The sequence below is a fragment of the Narcine bancroftii genome, chromosome 3, assembly GCF_036971445.1.
Source record: "Narcine bancroftii isolate sNarBan1 chromosome 3, sNarBan1.hap1, whole genome shotgun sequence".
Classification (NCBI taxonomy): Eukaryota; Metazoa; Chordata; class Chondrichthyes; order Torpediniformes; family Narcinidae; genus Narcine; species Narcine bancroftii.
This window is the reverse complement of record NC_091471.1, coordinates 309141043-309167205: the sequence shown is the minus strand read 5'-3', so window position 1 is coordinate 309167205 and position 26163 is coordinate 309141043. Positions and strand designations below refer to the sequence as shown.

The window sequence follows — 26163 nt, the reverse complement described above, 5'->3', positions numbered from 1 at the left end:
GCGCTCGAAGGAAATCCACGCAGACACGGGGAGAATGTAAAAACTCCTTTCAGACAGAGCTGAATTTGAACCTGAATTGCTAGCACTCTAACAGCTTTGTGCTAACCACCACGCTAACTCTAAGCGATTATTTTTCTCCATGAAATAAAGGATAATACACAGACTAAAGTGATCAATATTGCTATTTGAATCAAGGAAACCTTTTTTTGTTCAGAAAGCAAGAAATGGACTGTAATTGCTCTCAATTCAGATCACGCTACAAACCTAGTTCATCATGAGACAGAAATACTTTTCAAAAAGTGTTAGTGAGATGCATCTTGCCTTGCTTGGAAAATAATTATAATGGGTTCACAGAAATCTTTACTGCATTAAAATAAAAGCACAATACTGGAGATACTCAGCAGGTCAAATGGTGTACTTTATATAACAAATATAAAGTTAACCAACATTTCAGACTGAGTTAACTAACATTTCAGACTTGAACCCTTCATCAAGATATGAACAAAATGGTGGGGTGGGACAGGCAGGAGGTAATCGGTCGATAAGCGAGGGAGGGCACAGTAGAAAACAGAGGGAAGGGGAATGGTTTTGAATGGAGAGGGAAGGAAGTGGAAAGCTGTAGAAAAGAAGTCAGAAGGATGGGGAGAATGGGGAGTGGACTAGCAGAGGCTGAAAAAGTCTGTTAATGCCATCCAGTTGGAGAATGCCCAGACAGAATATTAGGTGTTGCTCCTCCAATTTATAGGTGGTCCTGGTTTGACAGTAGAAATCCTTGTTTTGAAACAATGGTTTTTTTTTAATATTTACAGTTTGATGGTTAAAAATTGCTTTATTTGAAGTTCAAAGAAATGTATTTTTTTCTCTGGCTTTTGAAATATGGGATACAGTACATTGGAGATTATTCCATGAAATTGATAATGCAACATGCCTGTTAGGTTATTAATTTCCACTCTTTATAATTTTATAATTTGCCTATTAAATAATTGGATTGAGACTGCTGCTCTGAAGAGAGGCTTTTTTAGTTTGTGTTTAAACTGTTCAACTTCAGTAAACTTTTGTTTAATTTAGTACTCATTGTTTGTGATTTTAAAAAGTTTAAATATGTGTCAATGAAAGCTTGTCAAATTTCTAGAAGTATGACAGTTAAGCATCTTTAAGAGGGAAATAGAATATGGAAACTTGCCTAAAGAGGAAGTTTCCTTCCAGAAGCCAAAGGTGTGCTGTTTTGGTACATCAGAAAGTAAGAAATAGAACCAGGAGTTGGCTATCTTGCCCATCCACCCTGCTCCACCATTCATTAAGGTCAGAGCCGATCTGGCCGTGAACTCAGCTCCATTTAACTGCTTGTTCTCCGTAGCCCTTAATTCCCCAATAAATACAAAAATCTAGATGTCTGTCTTAAATACATTTAATGAGGCAGTCTCTTCTGCTTCCTTGGGCAGAGAATTCCACAGATTCACTACTCTCTGGGAGAAAGAGTTCCTCTGTGTTAATCTTGAGGCAATGTCTCCTGCTTCTAGTATCACCTCCCAGTGAAAACAACCTTCCTGCTTCTATCTAATCTATTCCTTTCATGATGTGTCTCTATGGGAGTGTTTCTCCCCCCCCCCCCCCCCCCCATCCTTTTGAACTCCTATGAGTATAGACCCAGGCTACTCAATCTGTTCAGCAGTGGAGAGGGTCAAGAACTTCAAATTCCTGGGTAGCAACATCTCCAAGGATCTATCCTGGAACCTCCTTGTTGATGCAATCACAAAGAAGACTTGCCAACAGTTGTACTTTGTGAGTTGTTTGAGGAGATTCAGTATGTCTCCGAAGACTCTCAAAAACTTCTACAGGGATACTGTGGAGAGCATTTTGGCTGGTTGCATCACTGATATGAAGGTGCCAATGCTTAGGACAAAATAAAATCTCCAGTGTTGTTAACTCAGCCCGTGACATGTGCACCAGTCTTAACTCCATCAAGGACATCTACAAGAGGATCCCCACCACCCAGGTCATGCCCTCTTCACTCTGCTACCATTGGAGAAAAAGGTACAGGAGCCTGAGGACGAGCAGTCAGGCACAAGGACAGCTTCATCCCTGCTTTCATCAGATTCCTGATTGATCAATGAACCAAAGAGACTGCCTTACTTTGACTTTTCATGCACTTTTATTTAATTTTTATAAGGTGGTTTATATAAATGTTTGCACGATGATGCTGCCACAAAACAACGAATTTCAATGACTTGTTCATTACAATAAATTCTGATCTTGATTGGTAGATGCCAGACATGCAAATTTTCCAGTTGCTTGGGACTCAATCTTATAATGCCCAACTAATTTTACCAGCATTAAGAATAAACAGTGCAAAATGTAAACGAATCTGAAAAAAAAAATCAGTTTTGTCTTTAATTATGTAAAGTTCACTTTCATCAGATAGTTCCCGTAACTTACAGAATTTAAATTCGGATCCCGGTCACTGGTACCGTTACGGTGAAATATGAAATTATTCACTGTCATAATTAACCCTCCCTCACCCTAGTTTACAGATAAAACCTTGCTAATATACTTAATACTAGTAAAGATAAAGACTCTTACTAGGCAGGTATAGAGAGAATCACCGCAGCAGCAAGAGGCATTGGTCGGCTCTTCATGCCATTTTATTCAAACAGCTGCTCTGGGTGGGCCTCAACCAGGGGGTTCTGCTTGCTCCCATTTTCACCAAGAGGTTGTGTGTTGCTTGAGAGAACATTTACAATTTTAAACTTTCATTAAAAATTTTATTTAATCTTATTTATTTTAATTTTATTTATTTATTTCCTTGATTTTTTTTGGCCAGTTGGTTTGGTTGTCAGTTGTTTGAATTCCAGATACTGGGGATTTTACTGTATTAATATGTATGAATGAGCGCATTTTAGCTACCCGGTGTGTTTAAAGTTATACACTGCCTGGTATTGCAGCAATTGATTCATATTGTCACATTGCCTCAATAACTCAGTGTATGCACACATTTACATCTCTAATGTGTTTCTCAATGGTTGATTAAAACTTTATTTTTTAATTAATCAATAATATTGTAGGTGACATTGACATTCATAGATGTCCCTGTTGAAAGACTTCTGAATCATGAAAAAAATCTTTTTTTTTAGGGAAGTTCCTTCAGCATCTGCACGCACTAGTTCTACTATCACTTTGGAAGCAGACACTGTGAGCCAGATCTCTGAGGGAGCTAGCCATGCTTCTGAAGAGGCTGATGAAGATGATGTGGTTCCAGCAACAGACATGTACTTTGTGAGTATGATAGACCATTTACAATTTTGCATTTTCTATTGCAAAATATGTCAATAAGACTAAGTTATATTGATCTGAATGGTGCAGTTATATTTCACATTCCACACAAAGTATCTGATTCGTATTATCGCACAGATAGTTTTATAATTGTGGAAACTTCCGAAATCAGTAAAGTTCACAATGTGAAATTTCCCCTGGAAGACCTTGTGCTTAAATCTGATGCCGGTGTCGAACAACACCAAGTCTAACATTTAGGTCTAGTTTCTCCTTGCAGTCATGTTAACATTAAATATAAGCATCGGCCTCATTTGAATTTTTTTCCTTAAGCTTAGTCGTGGGTGGTGATTTTGTTTACATTTATCAAAATTAAAATATATTCTGTGTGTTCAGTCACTAAATGTTCCAGAATAATTGAGGATTATGTACAAAATTAAAACTGATGTGAAAGATTCCAAATAATTTAAAATCAGAAAATCTGATGAACTTTGTAGTTATGTGCTTCCACGCTGTGACATTACATTTTTTTTGTTTAGGATGTGAACCTTTTAGATTATTTATTCATATGTTGGCTCTTAATATACCAGTACAGTGCCCAGGAACACTTGCATTTTATGGGGAACTGTCCTGCTCCCAGTATTACATTTGAGAAGTTTGAAGTAATTATAACCTACCAAATAAAGGTTGAAAACAGTGTGTATTTATTAGCTGGCAGCCATTTTTTTTTTTGCCTTGCATACTTAGTGGGAGGAAGAATAAACCAAAGTTTCCTTGAGAACACAATGGCTCTGAGGTGACATTATTGACTATTGAAACTAGAATAAATGTGGCACTCACTGTCTTTTGAGCTCGCCATGTTTGAAGGATACCAGGCATTTCTGATCAACTGGCCATTTTGGTTTACTTGAGGGTCCAGAAGGATAGATGTGTTATCAGGTCCCAAAATGTTTCCCACTCTGTTGCAATATAATAAATGGGAGCACAGTTGAGACAAGACAAGCAGTGAAACTCCCACCAGAACAGAGTGGGTTTAGCAGCTTGTCTCCTAATGATCAATTTGAAACCTCTTTGTATCCTTGATCATTCGCAACTCACTTCTTGTAACGTGAGATGCATTCCTTTGAACAAAATACATGCATCTTGTTTTGGAAAATATAAATGACACCTTTGTATATTCACATTTTCCAAAAGAAAATTCTTTGGACCAAAATAAATATGTGGCCGAATATTTAAATGAATGCCAAATGCAGAGCTGTAGGATTTGAAGTTGTCTGGGAGGGTAAATCCAATTTTAAAAAAAACATGTTCATACTATTGCAAAGACTATCGCAAAATAAAACAGCAACAAATACAAAGAATCAAATATTTAAAAGTAATATCAGCAGTAGCATACCGATTTGTAGCTTATTTTAATGGAATGTAATAGTTTAATTAGGCCAGCATTGAGCTTTCCCCCTAATTAAACTAAGTTTTCTGGTTCATATCTTGCCACTCTTTGCACAACTTGATATCTGCAACATAATTAAGTGAGAGATCTCCTTTGGTCATATTTCACCAGATACTCCTCCTCTTGAACCATAACCATATAACCATTTACAGAGCGGAAACAGGCCATGTCGGCCTGTTCACCGGTTCACTTGATGAACCTAAATGAAAGTGATGCGTATTCACCTTTGATTGCAATTTTTGTTTTTTGCAAGCAATGTGAACAAGGAAACCCCTGCAGAGGGGTAATGGAGGTTTGTAATGATCCACTGTTGCAGATGTTCCAAGTGTTTTCCCACAAAGAATGAACTTCAATATCAATGAATTGCACCCATTCTCAGAGAGGATTCTGAATGTCTGAAGTTGTCTTTGCTTGAAATCGTATCTGAATTTCTATTTCATAGCTTTATGGTTGTATTCTTGATTATACAGTTTCCTAACCTGCAGTTCCTAGGGAGATAATATCCTGATATTTCCATGAAACCTAGAGATATAGCGTTAAAGTGGTCATTAACTTTTCCCTGGCAATGGCACAGTTGAATAGTAGTAAGAACAGTCCAAAAGTATTTTCTTTCTATTTATTAAATAAACTGTCAAAAAGGGCAGCAATAGAGATGCCACAATTGGAATGAGGACCATCAAACTATTTTCATTTTTTTTTCTTGTAAAAGGTCACCTCGGGTTGATAGCAGTGAACTTGTGTGGATATCCTGTGGAGAGAGGATTGGGGCTCTATTTATAATTACTCACGTTGAATAGTCAACAAGCACACTCTAATTATATTTTCACCTGAAGATTAGTCACTTGAACAACATGTTTTTGGTCTGCTGCTGCTTGTAAATTTTCTGTGATGCATGACAATAAGGCCAGTTTACACAGGAGAATGCAGTTGGAATGTGAAGCTAAACACGGTCTGCTGGAGGAACTCGGTGAATAAACTCGAGAGAAAAAGAGTGGCTGATGTTTTGAGTACCTGTTGAGATTGATGTGAAGGTGACTGATGTGTCTTGAGAAAAAGTTGGGTATGTCGCTTTTAATTCAACCCCACAGCATTGGAGCAGACTAACTCTACTTCTCCAAGACCCTTTTTAAAATTTGATGGTTTCATAAAATTATATACACATTCTGAAATGACATGCGCTATGTTCCTTAAATTACAATTAAGAAACCTAAAAGTTCCAAACTTCCCAACCAGCTTCTTGGGTCAGTCTTACTCTTCCTACACACCAAACTATATATACCTCATTTTTGACAAATATTGAATGATTTTCTGGAAAATGTTCTTAATTTATAATGTCCCATAATTCATTATCCACACTAGTTGCAACATGAATATGAGAATACAAGATTTGAATAAAAAGTGTTAAGTGTCCAATAGGGCTCAGTATTGATGTTATTGTTCATCTTGTTCTTGCTCCTTGTAATAAATTTTATCCTGGCTTGGATTTTATAGTTGTGGAATAGTTTTGAGTTGCAATGAAACCTTCATAAAATATAAGTAGGAAGAGGTAGATAGAAATGGGGATTGAGATAGTATTGCAGTAAGCAAATGATTGTATTGTTTGAGAAGGAAAAACAGTAGTGGAAAATTATTAGTATTTCATAATTAAAATAAGAAACTGGCATAACTGTACAAGAAATGTCAAGCAGTTGTCTGATAGTCACAAAATTCAATTATTTAAATAAAGTATATACGTTGGTAGGAAAACAGTTAAAAACCATTAAATGCATTTTAATTAACTAATTTCAAAAATGCAAATTCCCTAAACGTGCCTTTGTCACTTGCAGCTTTCCCTGTTTATTGACGTAGTTCAAATTGCTGAGCCTCCATCAACTAACTTGACACAGGTTTAGCAGTTGTAAGTGCTAGGAAACTCATGTGCTCTACTGCCTCATTGGAATGCAAACAATAAGTGCTAAAATTGGGGACTTTTGTTATAGCACATTTTTACACAAGAATTCCAAAGTGCCATAAGAAATGGAGATCGATGTCAGAGGTCCTGCCTGGAACCATTGTATTTTTGTGTAGAAATTTTGAACTGAAATTTATAATCTAAATGTAAATATGAAGCTGTAGCTCTGTGACGTTGAATACAGAATCATTTGATACAAAGTTGTGTTTATTGCCTTGGTATCTAGACAGAGAACTAACTGAGGAAATGCTTTCATAATAGTGCCAAGTTTTTTTTTAAATCCCAAAACCAATTGATTACCCTGGTTTATTTATTTCTGTCTTTGATAAATTGATTATTCCTTGTGTGAATGTAGTAGGTGACTCATTTACAAGGGATTTTGCTTACAATTATTTGTATTCCTTTCTCCTTTTGTCCCCTTCATTTCTCAATTTACTTCATCTAATTTCTTTTTGTCTTGTGTCTGTTCGATTTTATTGTAGACATCTAGGCCAGACCAGAAATCTATGTATTGGAAAGCATTAAGAGCATGCCACTCATATGAGAAGTCATAATTTCTAACTCTTGGAAATTGTTTTAATAACTGAGCAGTTGGGCTGACATTAAAGCTTTGGTTGCTTGTATGTTTCGGCATTTATTTAAACAGAGCCAGGACACTGCCATTTTCACTGTACATGTGTTTTTCTTTGACTTCCTCACTTACATTGTTTTAATCCATTTCATCATTGCGTTTTCCTTTCCTATTTGTGTGCCATATTTTTCTCTTGCCATCCAGTTTATGGATGGAATGTATTGGATTTACTCTCCACACTGCAGTCGTCCCCAAGCCACTTCAATTTCTGATGAGAATGTAAGTTGTTTTTTTTTTAAATTTAAATCTCAGTGTCTCCATATTTCATTTGAATTTTGTTCTTGCGAGGCCACGTGAATTGATTTTGGGTTACCATAGGTTTTTTGAAATTTATTGCATTGTTCCACTTAGGTGTTCTAATTTTACCTGGACTAAAGTTTACAACTATTTCAGTCATTATGATCGATGCTTTTCCTGAAGGTCACAGACCAACATTCACAGTTTTGTTCAAACATAAATGGTTTATTTTTCTAGGTGGAACTTTATTGCTATTGACCAGCAATATTTTTTTCTTTTTCTAAGTACCTACACTTTCTGGCATAATAAAAATAAGAATTGTGTGATGGACACAAACCATCAATATATAATTGTTTGAAAATTATTATATTTGAAGAACAGAAAATGATCAGATAAATCTGTTTCAGCAATAGAAATACAAGGAAAATGCAGATTCTGAAATTTGAAATAAAAATAGAAAATACTGGAGACTTTTAGATGTTTGGAAATATTTGTGAAGCGGGAAGCATTTTTTTTAAAGTAGAGTAAATGCCAAGGACATAAGAGCCAGAGATACTCCTCTGGTATTCAAAATATTAGTAGTCACACAATTTTTTGAAAATTTTGTTTAAAATTTTTTTCCATGCATGTAATCAAAATACAGTAGTCAAATATTAATATCAAATCCATTACACATGATGGTATAAAAACCCCAACCCCCTCCTCCCTAAACAAAAGAACAAAGAAAAGAAAGTAAAATAAGGAAAAAGCATAGAAAAAGAAAGATAAAGAAAAGTAAGATTGTGAAGAATAGAAACCTGGTTGCCCAAGGGCACCCCTCACCACTCGATTCTGATCATTAATATCTTTTAATACTTCCAAGGAGGTTAACGAGGTTCGAAGTTTAGGGAAAACATCTATAAATTAATTCCCTCAATTTGTAAATATGGGTTACAAATTTTTAAAAATACATGAAATTTATTTCTCAGATTATAAGTAATCTTCTCAAGAGGAATGCAGCTATGCGTTTCTGCGTTCCATCGCTCCATGCTTAGACAGATAAGTGGTCACACATTTTATCATCTCGATTAATACATCCTTTAAACTTGAGGCAATTGGATTAAGAAAGTGCTATCTGCAGCTGACGTGGACATTTACCCCTCCATAAATCTTCGTCTGCTAAGCCAAGCCAAAGAGAAAGAGATCGTATCTATATTTGCTTAAAGCAGAATTAACTTTCTCCAAATATGCATTTGTGAATGAAGACACTGACCACCCCTAGGATATTTGACTGTTCAGCAGACAGGTTCGCTGCAGTAGTTAACCCTGTTTGTATGTTGTGGATGCTGATCTATACACAAGTGTATACAAATACTCACTCATTCTGTTCCAATGCATTTGCTCTGTCCCTTTCACCAAGTATTATTTGATAATGATTAGATCTCCAATCCAATGCACAAATAGATGAGTTGTAGTTCCCCTAATAATTTGGTTGAGAACAGCTAACTGAACACATCCTTGACACCAAGTTTGGAATATTCTGTGTCACTATCTTTGGTACTGACAAGAAATGTTTTACGTCATTGTTCTTTACTAAGCAAAAATTGATGTAGAAGTGAAGTATTCCTCTGCAAGTAGCAGAATTGTATTCCAATTAAATGTGAATAGTACATAATATTTGGCAATCTTTTAAATAGTTCTATTTAATTCTTTCATAGCACATTTTAATGCCTGTTTGCAATGAGTTTAATATAGTAAAATGAAGCAAAACATTCATTTCCAAGAAAAATTTGCATGAGTAATCATTTTCCAGTGATAACATCACATGCAAGCCACTGCACCACAATAAAAGGTTTGCATCACTTTTTTGCAGTTCTGTTGAAATGTTTGCTTTAGCCTTCCTTTAAACATTACTCTATCTAGGATTCATGTAATATATAATGTTTCTCACCTGCAGTTACTTTCTTTCTTCTTTCCCTTTTTTGTTGCTTTCCATTGTTTCTATTTTTGTGTCTCCTATTGATTCCGATTGTTCAGTGTACAGAAGAGAGGGCCTGGATTTACTCTCCTCTTCACTATGGTTCTCACGTTCGCTCAGTTTCAGATGGAGAGAGTGAAACTGTAAGTGTGATGTCCAGTTCCTTCATAAGCTTTTTTAACCATAGGTGCCTCAGCAGGTGGGGTATTATGTAAAATTAGTACTGAGTCGAATATATAATACAAATGGTCATCTATTTATTCATTAAGTCTCTTTTTGCCTTTATACAAGTTGATAATAATTGAATAAACATCACATATTTGATATGCGATGAATATTCAACTCAGCACTAACGTAGGATGCATGGCTTTGGGTATGGGTGATGTGAGATATGTTTAACTATGCCATTATTTTTGCACAGTAAAAAATAAAAAGGCTTTGTGATCTCACTTTTTATCATTTTAATCAAAGGGCTTTCTGTTCAAGAGTCAGAGCTTTATTTAGTATTTGAATATAATTCTACCTTCAGAATTTCATAATCATGGTAGATTTTTTTCTCTTGTTGGATAAAAATGTTATTGCTTATATTTTAACAGGCGTTTAATTGCTGATCAAGTGTTTTGTGAAAAGTACTGTTATCTGGTGAAAGTTCTGTGTTCAGTGTACCTGTACTGTCTTTAGTCTTCACACAAAGGCAGTATCCTTTGTGAGACTTGGATTGAGCAGAACTATTTGGCAACAATGAAAAGAAGTTCCTTATGATTAAGGAAAGAAAACCCTTTGCACGAATTGACCCTTCATAATTTCTTAGTTTTGTCTTATCATTTTGCCTTTTTTTAGAAATACATAATCTTTTACATTTTTTATATTACCTACATCAACTAGACTGCCTTTGTCCCTTTGCTTGTAATCATAGCTTGAAATGGCATTTAAACATTTAAAGTAGTCATAAACTTACATCAATCAGTTTTGGTATTATTTTTAAAGCTATAATTAGAACACCCTGATCTTTCTTTACCAGAAAATGTACTCAAATTCCAAATCAATGTTTTCAATGCTTTTAAAGAACAGGAACATGGGAAACTAATCTGTACCTAGTGGTAACTCTAGTGATATGCTCATGATGAATCATCCCTACCTGTTACCCCACCACAGTTTTCCTTGCTCTATCATTTTATTCAAAGCTAAGCTCTCATTGGTTTGTGGTAGAAAGGCTGAGATCATGCAGCTTTGAATTACCTAGTGCATGCATTGTAGTAATGAGTAAAAGAATTAATCTGAAATATTGAATATACTGTTAAAGTTTTGTATAACCTACTTTTAATGCTGTCAAAAACCTTCAACTTTCCAGCATTTACTAACACATTTGAGCTCGTAGATAATCCTTAAATATTGTAGTATTGTTACCATAATTGTACTTTGAGGCACATTCCAACATATTTGTGCGTTTAACTTCTACCATATGTGGGAACAAATATTTGGGCAATTTGAGTATTGTCTATTAAGGCTGGTTGCCTGTGCTTCTATTTTCCCATAAATGTCATTTTTATGACAAAAATAGAATTTAAAAAAAATTTTTATTGAATTAATTCAGTGGTGATTTGTTCTTTGTATCTTTTTTAAGTTTACAAGATAGCAAAATTTGTGCTGCATTTAATAGACATTTATCATATTTTAAGAAATTAACATTGCACGTGCATTGCCAATTATCCAGTTGCTTTTACTGTATTGAGCTGTGTGTTAAATTGCTGTAATAATCATACCCTCTTGTTTGTATTGCACATAATGGTCAAACAGATGTGAAAGTACCATAATAATTAACTTTGTCAAGATCAGCTTTCCAAACCAATTGTAACAAGATAAAATCAAAGTATTTGAGGATTTGGATCAGTGAGGGAGAAAGAACACTTCATGGGTGCAACAGTGAAAGTTCAGTAAGTAATATGAAAGATTAACAAAACAGTGTGTCAAAGTTATACTATAACCATCAATAAACAGCAAGTCTCGCATTCTTCTGGTCATTGAGGGCTTCTGTTTACGACAGCTAGCTTGGAGAGTCTGAGGTCCTGGGCACTGATTGTGATTCCTGTCTGAGAAGTCCCCAGAGCTTGCTCACAACTCAAACTTGTATAATCAAAGAGCCTGTGCTTAGATTTTGTTTTTAGATTTATTGTCAGTACATACATGACATCACATAAAACCCTGAGATTCCTTTTCCCTGCGGGCGCGGCAGAACTACCACTGATGGGTAGTGCAAAAAAAAAACTCTGCACGGTGTAAAACACGTAAATTAAGAACTGTAAACAAACTGTGCAACACAGAGAGAACAAAAGCAAAAATCAATAAAGTGCACAAGTGAGAGTCCTTAAATTAGTCTCTGATTGAGTTTGTCGTTGAGGAGTCTGATGGTGGAGGGGTAGCAGCTGTTCCTGAACCTGGTGGTGCGTATGTAGTAGCACCTATACCTCTTTCCTGATAGCAGCAGCGAGAGCAGAGCATGTGTTGGTGGTGAGAGTCTTTGATAATTGCTGCTGCTCTCCAATGGCAGCACTACCTGTAGATGTGCTCAATAGTGGGGAGGGTTTTGCCTGTGACGTGCTGGTCTGTGTCCACTACCTTTTGGAGGGCTTTACGCTCGGGGTATTGATATTTCCATACTTCTTTCCTAATCTACACATAGAATTTGTTTGTTTGAAGTTATAGTTTATTAATAAGTGAAAGACAGACTTGCATTGGTAACTGAACCAATCCCACTTGTCCCCTAAAACAAATTCTCTGTATAATGTCACATTTCTTTATTACACCTTGGAGCACACATGTCAAACTCAGGCCCGCGGGCCAAATTTGGCCCGTGATATAATTATATTTGGCCCGCAAGATCATATCAAATATGTATTAGAGCTGGGCCGCCGCGCCAGTATAGCGCACGCACAGCTAATACTACAAATCCCAGAATGCTTTGCAAATGCGTTGGCGGCGGCCCGTCAGCCCGCTAATCGCCCCCACCTCCTCTCTTTACTTTTATTAGCATCTGTGACCTTTCGCCTAATCACATGTAATAAACCCCTTACGAAAAATGGCCAAACGAAAGACAGAAAACAGGACCTTTCAAGACAGGTGGGAGACAGACTACATGTTCATCATTTTAAAAGACAAACCTGTTTGTCATTGAAGCAAGTTGTTATTTTTTTGACTTGTTGGCTTGTGAAAAAAAAATACATTTAAAAGGAGTTTAAAAGCTATAGAGAAATATTATTTATTGAATATTTTATTTCTCATTTGTTAATGCTTCTTCTGGAAAGAGTTTAACCAAAACTATTATTAAACATTTATTTTAATAAGAAAAAGTTTAACATTACATATGTTGAAAGAAGAGAAAACATGCAGATGTTGTTGAAAATTTGCAATAAATATTTAGTTTGGCCCACGACTTAGTCCAAGTTTTTAATTTTGGCCCTATGTGAATTTGAATTTGACACCCCTGCCTTAGAGTATGCAGATTTCCAGGCCTGATGGACTCCGTGAATAGGACCTCGTCTTGCTTATCTTTCCAGTTCACATGCCTGCTTATTTTGAGGACTGTGTGTACAACTCTATTTTAAACAAAAAGATCTGTTTTCAATCTCTTATTATAGCAATGTACTTCCATGCTTTCATCTGGGAGCAAACCTGGTGTAATACATTGTGTGTGTGTGGGGCTGGGGGGTGATTGGAGGAGCATCATAAGATCTTGTCCAGATTTTTGGGTGAAAGTACGATTTATCGAAGATTATAGAAGTTCAATAAAATGTAATTGGTCAACTTCAGACAACATGCATGGAATCCCAATTGCTCCCATTTTATTGCTAAAAGACCAGGAAATTGAAGGATGTTGCTCATGTTCAGATAGATACATTGTTTGATTTGAGGCCCATGGTGTATTATTGAAAGATGAGAGGGAGTTTTACTCTCTACTTGAAGATTACTGTACTCTTATCATCTAAGGAAAAGTTTTCCCTCTATAGGATTGCTAGTTTCAACCGTTTGTCAAGAAAGGATTCTAATTTGTACTAATCCTGAAGGTGTTCAAAATACTCTTACAGAAAGACAGAGTACAAATCTAAATGTCAATCAAAAGACAAGAGGTTACAATAATAATGAAAGAACAAAACTAAAGGCTTTAAATCTCAATGTGCACAGCATTAAAAACATAATGTTATACATGAGTTGAAAGCCAAGATAGAAATAATGACCATTGCAGAGACTTGACTCCAGGATGACTTAGGTTAATGAATATTAAAAGATATAATATTTAGCAACAGGAACTTGGAAATATTGGAGAAATAGCTTTGTTAATTAATGATAATACAATGAGTGGAGTAATCTAATTTTGGGACACTTGGACGAAGAACTAATTTTGGTGGACAAGGCTGTAATAGAAATTTTTTTTTAATTGTATATGGAGCTAATGCTGTTAGTGCTTTGATGTTTTGATAAAGGACTACCAAAATAAGTGAAGAAATGACCCCTTAAATGCTCTCCAAGCCAGTGCAACAGACAATGTGACATGGTTAACTTCTTTAAAAAAAAATTAAGTTATACATCAAATGATAGTTGCTTAATTAATAATTGCATCCAGATGGTCTTATTGCTGTATTATCTGACCCCAAGTAGTAAAGATGTCACAATTTACTCCCGTATTCCATTTTATCTGAGGAGGGGTGGGTGGGTCGCTGTTGGGCAGTGGGGGAGGAAATCTCTCTTTTGCTGTTAAGGTGTGTGTATGCATGTATGTATATATCTTGAGGATTTGGGGTTGAGGTGTGGGGCTAGTTGGACCAAAATCGTATGTTAACCATCCATAATTGTTTTCTTATTTCTTTATGATTGATATGATAAATGATCACTAATCATGAACTATTATCTCCATGAATAGTAAGAATATGTGCTCATTTGGAAGCTTGCAATTTATAAGTTTTATAACTCCTTTTTTTCATTTTCAATCAGTAAATCTATGCAAATCGTTTTTGAAGAATAAAGAAAATAAAGAGGGAAGTTCTTCCAGAGGAACAACAACTTAGTCAGAAGCAGCGTCACTCCATTGGATCAGAATGATGCATCATCGCTTATTGCAGCTGGGCTCTGTGTTATGACGTACAGTATGTGAAACTCGAGCAAAGGAACCCACTGGAACAGAAACCAATTTGGTAGAATGCAATCTATGAATCTTCCAGTGGGGCAATGGTATTTGTTTGATAGTGTTAACAATGTTTTTGCACAGCTCTGCTCACGCAGCAGCCCTTCTTTGTGGTTCTGTGTGGTCAATGTTTGTCAATGACAAATCACTGATCTTTAGTCCATATCCTACTGAAGACTGATTAGATTATTTCCTGGCACCCATGTAGCGTGCCACAATCAACCTTGCAGTGATGATGTTATTTTGTTAATATTCTAAATTAGTGCAGCATTTGGCACTGTTTTTGGTTGCATAAATTATTTCTAAGCAATCCTTTTGTGTTGTTAATTTACTCTCGTATTAATCTACCTTGTTGTTTTGCTAAAGCAAGTAGGAAGCTAAGTTGTACTTAAACATTAGTAGCTATAAACATGGAAGCACAAACCAAAACTGGCCATGCCTTTTATGACAGAGGTACATTTCCCATAATTACAAAGAAGATGTAGTTTTACCTATTTTTCATGGGTGGGACAATGGATTCAAGGGGATTCATTGTTAGGGGTGCTGGAAGACAGCACACTATTGCAATTTGAGTGAAAATCCAAAAACTCCATATGTATTTTAAGCAATTTCACTTTTAAAGCTGCATGTATTTTTTTGTAATTGTGATTCTTTTTGACAAGGGATGTATTTTATGTACAGTTTAAAATTTCCCCAAGGAATCAGACACTATATGAATTAGCAAAGATTAGATGCAAAGTAATCATTCCTCAATATTACTTGTGCACTTTTTTTCAATCATGTGCAGCATAAGTTAAATGTGGGAAGAGGTTTACTTTATACAAATCCAAGTAATGCACCTCATCTCCAATTAAGGTGCAAATTATCTTGTGAAAATGTGCATTTCTATGCCATATGAATTGAGTATTTGTTTTCCTAACACATTGTACAAGATGTGTTTGTAATTGTTTCAAAATTACAAGTTATAAACATTTTATTTTTAGAATTTTGAAATGTCTAGAAATTTATATGGCTACAATCCAAACATTTAATCAATGAATTGTATGACAAATTCCAAAATATACATAACAAATGTTTCTTAAATTATTGACATTACCATGAAGTCGTGATAAAATGAGAATTTGTAATAGACAGGCTGTCTCCTTAGTTTTGCAAATAGTGCATATTTCTTTTTTTATGTATTTTTTCAGGCATTTATTTTGTCAAAACATATTACAAATGCTGATTACAAAATACTTACAAGAATGATTAACTTGCCCTTCTCAACGTCCATCATACAATACCTTTACTGACTGCAACATTTAGGGGTGTCAATACCACTTCCCATTAGCCCTAGGAACTCGGATCTTCATGCGAAGGTAGCTCAGTACCATTTGTACATAATTCCTTAAATCATTGGTTTTTTCTCAATGCTTGATCTGAATGTTTGGAATTGTCTGCTTTTAGTTATATCTTATTGGTGTAAATTCTCATCTCCAGATCTGAATGGACAAATTTTGTATTTGACTCTGGGGACTATGCCCCACTGCAAAACGTTAAGATTTGCAAATATCTTGAGTATCTGGATTTCTGGGATCTGTAGCTTGAAACTGGAAGTACGTCAGCAACGTGATTTTTTTTTTAAATCAGTCTTTGTGAACAAGTTAACACAAATTTTATTTGGCTGGAAATTTAAAAAGCTCTGGGCTACCAGATGAATGGAGGTAGACTTCAAGAAGGTTCTTAAAGTATCCTGTATGGGATTCCCTGACTCGTGATTGCTCAAGATGGCGAAGGAAGGTGTCATTGAGATGCCATTAAAACCTTTGAGTCCATGTGTTAGGATTGTGCACAAGCCCGGAATAAAAATCTGAAGGAACCTACCAACTGACCCACTTGTATGTCCTGTGAAGCACCTTCTGCTTCATATGTAGCATAGTCTGCAGGTCCCATGTTGTTACCTCCAAACCCACAGAATTAGAATGGAAACCAGTTATGTTTGATCCTAAGGGACAACCAAGAAGAAACTCTTGGAATTGACCTTTTACATTATTAGATTTATTCAAGACCAAGAGAAGTCTGTACCTAGCCAAGTTACAGACTTGATTGAACCTCAACGCATTTTTAATTTAAATATTAAGCTGCTACACAATTATATTAACATACCAATTCATGCATAACAATCCTTGCACTGAACTGTAATGGATTCCATGGAAAGGAGGTAAAATATTTAGCAGGAAGATGTATGTAGAGATACTAAATAGTCCTAGCTAAGCCAATGGTATTTATGGAAATAAGAAGTGAACTCTGGTATCTAATTCCAAATATATTAAGTGGAACGAATTTTAGTATATGTTGATATCAAGATGTAGTTAATATGGCTAGTGTAAACCAGAGGTCCTGCCGATAACAGCATTCTCGTATTCTGTTGGAACATTTTAGATTCAAGTCCCTTCCACAGTTTGAGCATTTAGCCAAGACATTTGTTAGGCGTGACACTGTAAACAGTACTCCTCCTTTTGTGGACATAGGAGATTCTATAGCACAATGAAGAGGATCTTTTCTTTTTATACTAGCTAAAATTAATCTATCAATCAAGATTATTTTGGCTCTATTGTTTTTGAGACCTTGATGTGTGAAACAGATGGTTACATTTGTTTACACAGTGGTGACTGCATTTGAAAAAATAGTTTCAGTTGAGATTTGCATTGGGCCATTGAGGAAATTATTCATAAAATCTAATGCCATAAAGAAAGGCTATTTGGTCTGTTGTGTTAATGCCACCCTCTCGAAAGAGCCATCAGAATAGTTTACTCATTCTTTTCCCTGCAGCAGTGATTTTCACTTTGCAAAAACAAAATGTTGGAGAAACTCAGCAAGTCAAACAGTGTCCTTTCTGTAGCAAAGGCAGAGATACATAACTGATATTGAGCCCTTCATCAAAGTATGAGAAAATGCCCGTGAGCATCAGCCGGTGAGTTAGAACAAGGGCAGGAGATAATAGGTGGCTAAGGGAGGGAGGGAAAGCAGCACTATGGTGGGGGGGGGGGGGGGGAAGGCAGGGCTGTATAGGTGAAAGAACTTACATTGACGTTCTTGACCTAACTTTCATTGGAAATAGTTTCTCTATTAAAACTCCAATCTTGAAAGCCTCCAATAAATTTGTTCTCTGCTGTAAAGAAAGCAACAAAGCTGTCTAAGCCCTCTGGTTGCTCCATTTATTTGGAGTTCCCAGTACTATAAAAATTGCAAGATTTGCATTTGTTTCTGCCTGTTGTTGCAAGCAGAGTTGAATTCATCGGGAAGTGTAGACCCTTTTTATGTAAATTAAGTGTAAAATGCTCACTCCACCCAGTACAAATTGTCAATTTTCACTAAAAATGTAAACAAGATCATTTTTCTGATACTCAGGTTGGAAATAGTTTGCTGAATGTTTGTATGGGGATAACAGACATAAGAGTCCTAAAGAACTCTTAATTAAAGATAATCTAAGATGAAGTAGGGGAGCTCTTTTTGGTTTTTGCCAGCCGCTTAAATTGCACTTATTAACTTGCTATTTAAACATCACAGTAGATATTGCTGATTTCCAAGTCTATTTGGTTATTATTTTGGTCCATTTATGTGCTGATTACTGCAACCTGCTGCAGCTTGCTAGGTAGCATTGATTTATATTGCTAATCACACCGAAGGATTAACAATTAATGGTATTACCACAAATTTACTGAGAAATTATCTACATACACTGAGTTGCTGAACTCGTGCAGTCAGTAACTGTTAGTTAATATGCATTTGATAATTTAAAGCATGGTGTTAAGCAATATTATAAATAAACCTTGGATTTCATAGAGAATCTTACAACTTTTTAAAATCCTAAAACAAAAATTAATTACCTGTATAAATCTTATACTAAAAAAAAACTTGAATTTGTTTCACTCCATGTGTTTACCTATTTTGTGGTTGAAGTGTGAATTTCTTGTGCTCCAATTTTGTTTTTAAAATTGAGTTATGGTATATTTCATTGTAAACATTTTGTTTCTAAGCTTTATGGTGCTAGAAGCCACTGGTGAGAACCTATTGTGATAAATTATTGTTTACTCCAGCTGTGAATTTGCTCAGCTTCTGTTATTGCATTGAACATGGGAGCATTATGATGGGGGAGGGGGGGTAAAGGCATAATGCAGTATAGATATGCCTTCATATCAGCCAGGGGGAAGGGAATTGGAGAGATGTATTTATTTCAATAATCTAATTTATGCCCTGACACAATTTATCTGTGTGTCATCATTCATTTATTTGTATTTAATATATAATTTAAATGTATTTTTGCATTTTACAGATGTTAAGTAAACAGATGTGCTGAATGCTTGATTTGTATGACTTTTGGGTTGATTCTGAGCCCATGATAAACACTAAGCCAATATAATGTGAATTAACTGTTTTAATGTGGAATTATCCAATACTTTAAATTCATTTATTGCATAAACTGTTGAGCAATATATCCAAACTTAATGTATGGATATGAAATATCCCCTTTCACTCCTTTCTCAACAGATTAGTAGTCTGGAATGGTGTGTATCGCTTAAAAAAATTTTGAAAGGTAAAACGCATGCCTGTTCGTATATATTAATAGCTGTTTTCCTCTCTTGCGTGCGCGTTCTCTCTCTGTCTTAATTATAAATAACTGCTAAATGCCCATAACCCAACAATAAGCTACAAGAATCGAAAGATTACATAATCATAAAGTTCCTACTACTTTATTTGATACTTTTATTGGCTGTATTGCAATAAAAATTAATTTTCCACACCTGTTACAATATTGGTTATTTGATTCCGATTATAGTAATTTTGTTTTACCACCACTTTAATCTTGCGGCATTTGATTTTCCAAATTCCATTGTTGCACCCAGGATACTGAATACATTAGCTGCTCTAATGGGATGGAACTTTTGAGGTGTGAAGGCATTTCACCTTTACTTAATTACTATATAAAGTACCATTTCTCATGATGTAAAATGAAGCAATTAATTAAGAGTTAATTGTCTAAAATAATATTTTGTTAGAATGACAGGAACGTATGTTTTATTTTTGAGCAAAGATTATAAGTAATTGTCAACCACCTCCAGGTCTAATTTCAAAGTCAGCTGATGTCAACAGGATACTTGCTGATCTTTATATCTTGTTTTAGGAGAAAAGATCATCACTTTTTGCTGAAGTGTCCACAAACAACTTGCAATGCAGTGCGATTTCTGATAGTACGAGTGGCTGCTAAAGTGAGGTATAAAGGCTAGGTTACCACTATCCAGCTTGAATCCCAGGTGGCCCTGATGGGTGCATGTGGGGACTTGATTGGAACATTAGGAGAGGACAATTATGGTATTCTGTGTCTGCACTCTCCTGGAGCGTAACTTCCCTTAAAAACAATGAAATTTCTAAATCTTAGGACCCACGTCCCTTTGGAATTGAATTTCCCTTTTTATTTGCTCCAAAAATATATTGCTTTTGAAACAAAATGTTCAAATTTGTGAAAATACAATTTTCATAATTTTCCTTTATTATTTTCTTGATTTTTTTTCAGACGATCACAGGATTATCATTAATATTTTGGAATAAAATGCAGTGGATATGCTCAATATATTAACCTGCCTTTTCATATTCTGATGTTGCTGTTTTCTTTCTACTTACATTTAAGATTCTTAGCACTTGTCTATTTTTAACATCTTGGTTGCTGAAGTACTATCTGTTGTGCCTAACACTGGAACAACAACTTTTATATTAACTTCAATTGCAATCTATTAGGTCAGCTGGGGCCTAGGAAATGTGTATTAACACATCATCTATAAGTTGGTGTCGTCGCAGATCTGATCACTACTTAGCTGTGCAAACAAAATAATTTTACATCAAATAAAATGGTGTGAACTTTGTTTATGTAGTAATCTTAATTCTTTTAGCAGATTATTAGGTAATGGACATTTAATAGTTTTGTATACAATTAACTATCAAGGTGAAAATACATTTCCAAAATATCCAAAGATCATTTTAACTTGGACTCTTAGTTAACAATTTGTTGAAGATGTAAAAATATTTACATGTCAATAAAATTGTGCAATTGTAAATTTCCTGCTATTTTCCTCAAGATGAAATGGTTTTGCTTGTAACTTTTGGCTCTTCTCTCATAATAATAGTGACTTGATGAGTGGGAAATAATAACTGGGTAAACAAGTACATCATGAAGATTTTAGAGCATTAATATTGTCACATGAATTGAATCTTTAAGACTTAATTTTATGCCGTTAAATTTCACCACCTACTATAAAAGTTATTCAGAACAAACGGGTATTGTAAAATAAGTCACTTATCAGAAATTGTTTTAATTTGCATCTACTAAGGCTCTCTCACAAAAAAAAACAATGTTGACTCTGTCCTACTTCAGAGACTCAGTGTAAAAAAAAAAAAAAAAAAAAAAAAAATCATTTGGGTTGACACTCCATAACACGGTGGCCTAGCTAATAGAGCAGTGTTCCAATGTTCTAGGGAGAAAATAAACAGTTTAGTCCTGACCTCTCCACTCTTGTGTGGAATTTATACGTGCTCAGTTCGATTTCCATGCGGCAATTTAGTTTCCTCTTGCATCTCAAAGAAGTGCAGGTTAGTAAGTTAATAAATCTCGTGTGTAGGTAAGGTAGAATCTGTGGGGAGTTGATTAGAATGTGGATTTTAAAAATTGGGATAAAGTTATAGAGTCATACAGCTTAGAAATAAGGCCATTAAGACCTTTCAACGCTAATCCCATTTACCTACATTTGGTCTGTCCCTCTATGCTTTTTTTGCCTGGTATAAATGGCTAGCTTTTGGCCAGAGCAGACTTAGTGGGCTAAAGGGCCGAGGTCTGTGCTTTAACTCTCCAATTTGTACTGAGTGTTACACTGTTAGAGCTGCTAGATTTTGAATGAGATGACAGTATCTGAATAAATCCTCAGGAAAGTATGACATTTGGTGAGGAAGAGCGCTTGCAACCATTTTTGAACCCAATATTTATTCCTTAATGAACATTATCTGGAAAATATATTTAGGGTAATGGGTTTATGGAAATTAGTGGGGGTTTTTTTTAACTTTATGGCAGTAATTACATACCAGAGTTACTTGTCCCAATGTGCCCTATGACCATTCTGAAAGGATTTGAAAAGCACTATGTAAATTATACTCTTGTCATTTAATAAGCAGAGGATTAGGTATTTGCTGTGTTTTTTTTCCTCTCTGACTGGAGTCTCCATTCAGTCTCAGCATCTCATTTGCCTCAACACCTCCCTAATTCGTCATTTGTGGGAGTTTAATACAAAATGGCTGTGTCACGGTCATTGCATTTCAAGATATTTGATTGTGAATGATATATTTTGAGACATAAATTATGCTAAAGCATGAGGTAAATGAAATTCATCCCATTCTTTTTAAAAATTGTAAATAAATTTTAAATCCAGAAACATACAGCATAGTTGTGACAGGAACAGGTCCTTCAGTTTACTCTATCTGAACTGAACACAAAATTAAACTAAATCTCTTCTGTTTGTGCATGAATCAAATCCCTCCATTCCGTAGTTATAGGAAGAAGTGATGACTTCAGCTTGAAGCAGGAACCTGTCACTTTATATTGTTCCTGACAGGCTGCTGTGAATTTTAAGTATTTTGTTTGGTTGAATGATTTTTTTAACATTTGATATGCTAGGACCCATTTTAGAATAACCCTTGACATCATCGCACACAGATTTTCTAAGATTGACTAAAGCCATGAGAAGTTGATCTATTCTGTGTTTTTAAAAACAAAGGGATTCGAAATTTTCTAAAATTATTGAATGTTGAATAGTGAAAGCAAAAACATAAGGAAAGAGAACAATTTGTCTTTGTCATTTTTGTTTCAGAAACATTTTTGGATATTTTAAAATGTCTTGCCTCAAGGATCTCTACAGTAGCTTTTACTCTGTCTCTCTCTCATTGTTAGTTGTTGCTGGAATTTTTGTTTTAACTTTTTATAAATCAGTATTATCATAAAAATACAGACCAAGTAAATGGTTAATTCATACATGAAAGTATTGCAGGTCCAGAGAATGGTAAATGCCTTTCTTTGCTAAAATTGCAGTGTAAAAATTCCAAGTATATATTTCTTTTATCTAAGTATATTTCTTTAATTGCAACAAAGAACACTGCTGGAGGAACTCAGTAACTGTATGGTGGTGGGGTAGTTGATGTGGGGGTAGTGGTGAAGAATTGTTGATGTTTTGAGTCGAGAGTCTGATGATAGGTTGGTGATAGGTTGATCGAAGCCAGGTGCTGAGTAGTTAAATAAGCTTTCAGTATACATCAAATTTCTCTCTCAGAGTTGAATAAAGCGTGACTTTTTTATAACTGCTTGAAAGATGAAAAACATCCTGTTACAAAATTATATCCAGTCTCCCAAACCCAATCTGTACCTTGATTATTTTGAAATTTTTGATGTTTGAGGGATCAAATTAGAATAATGATGTTTTAGATTTTAATGTATAATTTTTCTGCAGAAAAAGTGTACCCACAAATTAGTGACAAAACTATTCTGACGACTTCATTGCATTCACTGTAGAATTTGTCATGTGTTTTGCCTTTTAGATTAGTCCAGGCTCTATTGCACTGGACAACAGAGATTTTGCTTCCTGAACACTTTTGGGTGTATTTTATGGATTTTGGGCTGCTGATCACGAAAATCACTGTGACGTGTTCCTATCATGGTACTGTTTTTTTTATATGTGACATATCTTTTTAATTTCCTGTCATATTTTATGTCTACTTCAAGCATACAAATCATGAAGTGCACCATCTGGGTGCAGTCAGTGACGAACATGGTGGAAGGTTTCACCAGGATATTGCGACCATGGAAAAGCATTATCAGGGCAACCAGAATCTATCAATGCTGGCCAACTATTGTTGGACACTGACATGGGACATCAGATGCTGAGCACAAACTAAAGTCAGCGGCAAAACAGTTTTAGGTCAGTTGAACTAACGCACCAGCATCACTATGCGATTAAACCATGTTAAATTCAATAAATGTTAATTCAGTATTTCTCCAACTTTTCGCATGATGCGGAAAATCTGAAATCATCTTTGTGTTCAACTTGAAGTTGTCTATCATCATCCCCAATTTCTTTTTTCAGGAAGTGAACCTTTTGGAAAAAAATTGTTGTCCATTAACCTGTAGTCATGAGCAAAAGAGAAATACTGGGAGAAAGTTGGTTGTAGAAATTTTTCTAACCCAAATTGAAATTGTTCCAAATCTTGAATGATTCAGGATACGTAGATGCCTCATCAGTGGGGAGGGGGGAATCCACAAATACTTTTATTAAAAGTGCCTTTCTAAAGTGAACAGCAAATTGCATTAGATTTGGCACTGCGGTTGCAGTAAAATTGGATTTAAAACTTGCTCCACTCCTTTATCTGTTTTCCATCTTTTCACCCAGGTAACAGGAATATTGATGTAAGTATTTGTGCCTGTAAGCATTGCCATTTATTTTTATGTGGTTTCTTTTGTATTTGAAGTGCATGGGGGAGGACAGAAACAAGATGGCTTGTGCAAAAGGGGGATTGTTTTCTTAATTACAGGGTGAAACAACTGCAAGAAAAATAGAAATCATTTCTGTACAATATAAAAGAAAATAAACCAACGGCAAGTGTAGTTGTATCTGATAAAGCAACCTTGAGCAAAGCTTATCTGAGGTAATTCTATCATTATTTGTGATTTTAATCCCATCTTAAATTTAATGATCCATATCTGATTTCAGATCTGATCCAAGTTCTACGACTCGACATCATTCTTCCCAATAACATTTGACATTTTTAAATACTCCTGATTCATTTTCCACACCTAACCTAATTCCTGGCTCCTTCAATTCTACTATCTGATTTATTGCTGAACAGTTCTCATTCTATTACTGAATTCTTGACAGATTATTGAAGGTTGAGTTTCTGTTTTGACTGTTACAAATCACTGCCTCGATTGGGGAAGATAATATATAGCCAAACAATATAACCAGAAGTTGCTGAGTCAACATCACAACTGGTACGTGCAGGGACACATTCGTTGCTGTGCTCAGGATTGGGGTGTGAGATGTTCTGTCCTGATCACAACCCAGTGGCTTCTAGTTGTCCAGTGCAGCATCTGCCTCAACACTGTACCACTCCTGGTCAAATTGTTCTTATTATTTTGATAGTATGTATTGTCATTAAACATATAAGTTACCAGAGAGTTGCTTTGAAGTTTCCCCTCATATTAATCATTTTCATTCAAGTTGGGAATAAAAGCACTTTGGTTTAAATGGACTTTGTTTGTTTATAACAATTGAGAACTTTTATCATGTTAACCTTTTCCAGTGCTATTGAAACTTTTTATTCCGATTTAATTTTGATGTGACTTTCCAGAATTGTCAAACAAGAATGTCAGCGGACAAATATGCCTTGGGTGTATTACAGCGTATCTCCTCTTGTTTATCGTCATCGGCAGAAATGCACTAACGACAGATGCAGCTTGTATCCGCTGGCATTCAGATCTACTGCTAAACAGGATTGCACTTTGTCTAGAATGATTGGATGCATTGACACTTTATACAAAATGAAGTGTAGCACTCTCACCTATTTGGGTGTAGCTGTGTATGGTACCAGTGTGATAAGGCTGCAGTGGGAAATTGAGGATTGCTTCCAGGAAATCTCATTTAACAGATTTGAGCATTGTCTGAACACTGCAGCAAAAATATACAGCATTTGTAAATTTCAATGATCAAATGTTAGTTTAAAATTTATAGAGAAGGCCAGCACAAATGTTATGAAATTTATTTGAAAGGAAAAAATAATAATGAGTGTAATGTACCTGATGGTATTGTTATTAAATTCACTGGCCTAAGGCTCAACTAACTTCTATTCTGTACATATGCAGATCTTTTGTATATATTTGTTAATAACTGTACATAAAAAGCCATGGAAATATTTCCCCCTTGGTGTATTTCTACATCAAACTATTTGATATTGATTATTGTATTAGTGCCTAGCAGTTGATAAATAGTTCACGAGCAGTTAAATCATATACCCCTTTATAAGCAGTAAGCAATGTGAATCCGCTTAATATTATGACCCATTAATAGGTCATATTTCAGTTGATAAATTTTCAGCTAGTGTGTTAAACAATGCTGTTGCTGCAGAGATAATCTTTTGTACTTGTGTCCTACTGACATTTAAAATTGTTCAACTCCTGAATTCAGCTCATTTGTTTAGAATGCTCAAAGCAGTTGTTTTTCGACTCCAGGTCATTTTGGCAAATGGCTAGGCACTTAAACATGGGTTTGTTGTATTAGAATGCGTGACAAGTACATAATTTTTATCTCCGATTTAGACCCTTTGGCTTGTGAGGTTGAATGAAATTTGTTTGATTGCTCGCTTTGTTCTTACTGCTGCTTTTTTTCTTACGAAATGTCAACATTACAATAAACACTACATTGCTGAA

The 26163-nt window shown here is 35.2% G+C and overlaps 1 protein-coding gene across 15 annotated transcripts in view; it reads left to right on the top strand.

The window, feature by feature from the left end:
• LOC138759053 (phosphatidylinositol 4-phosphate 5-kinase type-1 gamma-like) overlaps positions 1 to 26163 on the top strand; it is a 115830-nt gene extending 89667 nt beyond the window's left edge. For 2 of the 15 annotated variants that reach the window (XR_011354622.1, XR_011354611.1), the window contains 4 exons: positions 3132 to 3273; positions 9553 to 9636; positions 11291 to 11427; positions 14480 to 26163. Coding sequence is in view for 3 of the 15 variants with exons in the window: in XM_069928901.1 (XP_069785002.1) it covers positions 3132 to 3273; positions 9553 to 9636; positions 14480 to 14482 (229 nt within the window). In the remaining 12 variants the exon portion in view is untranslated. Of the gene's footprint in view, positions 1 to 3131; positions 3274 to 7150; positions 7411 to 9552; positions 9637 to 11290; positions 11428 to 14479 lie in introns of those variants that run through there. The other 13 variants (XR_011354621.1, XR_011354620.1, XR_011354618.1 and 10 more) reach the window with 13 other exon arrangements.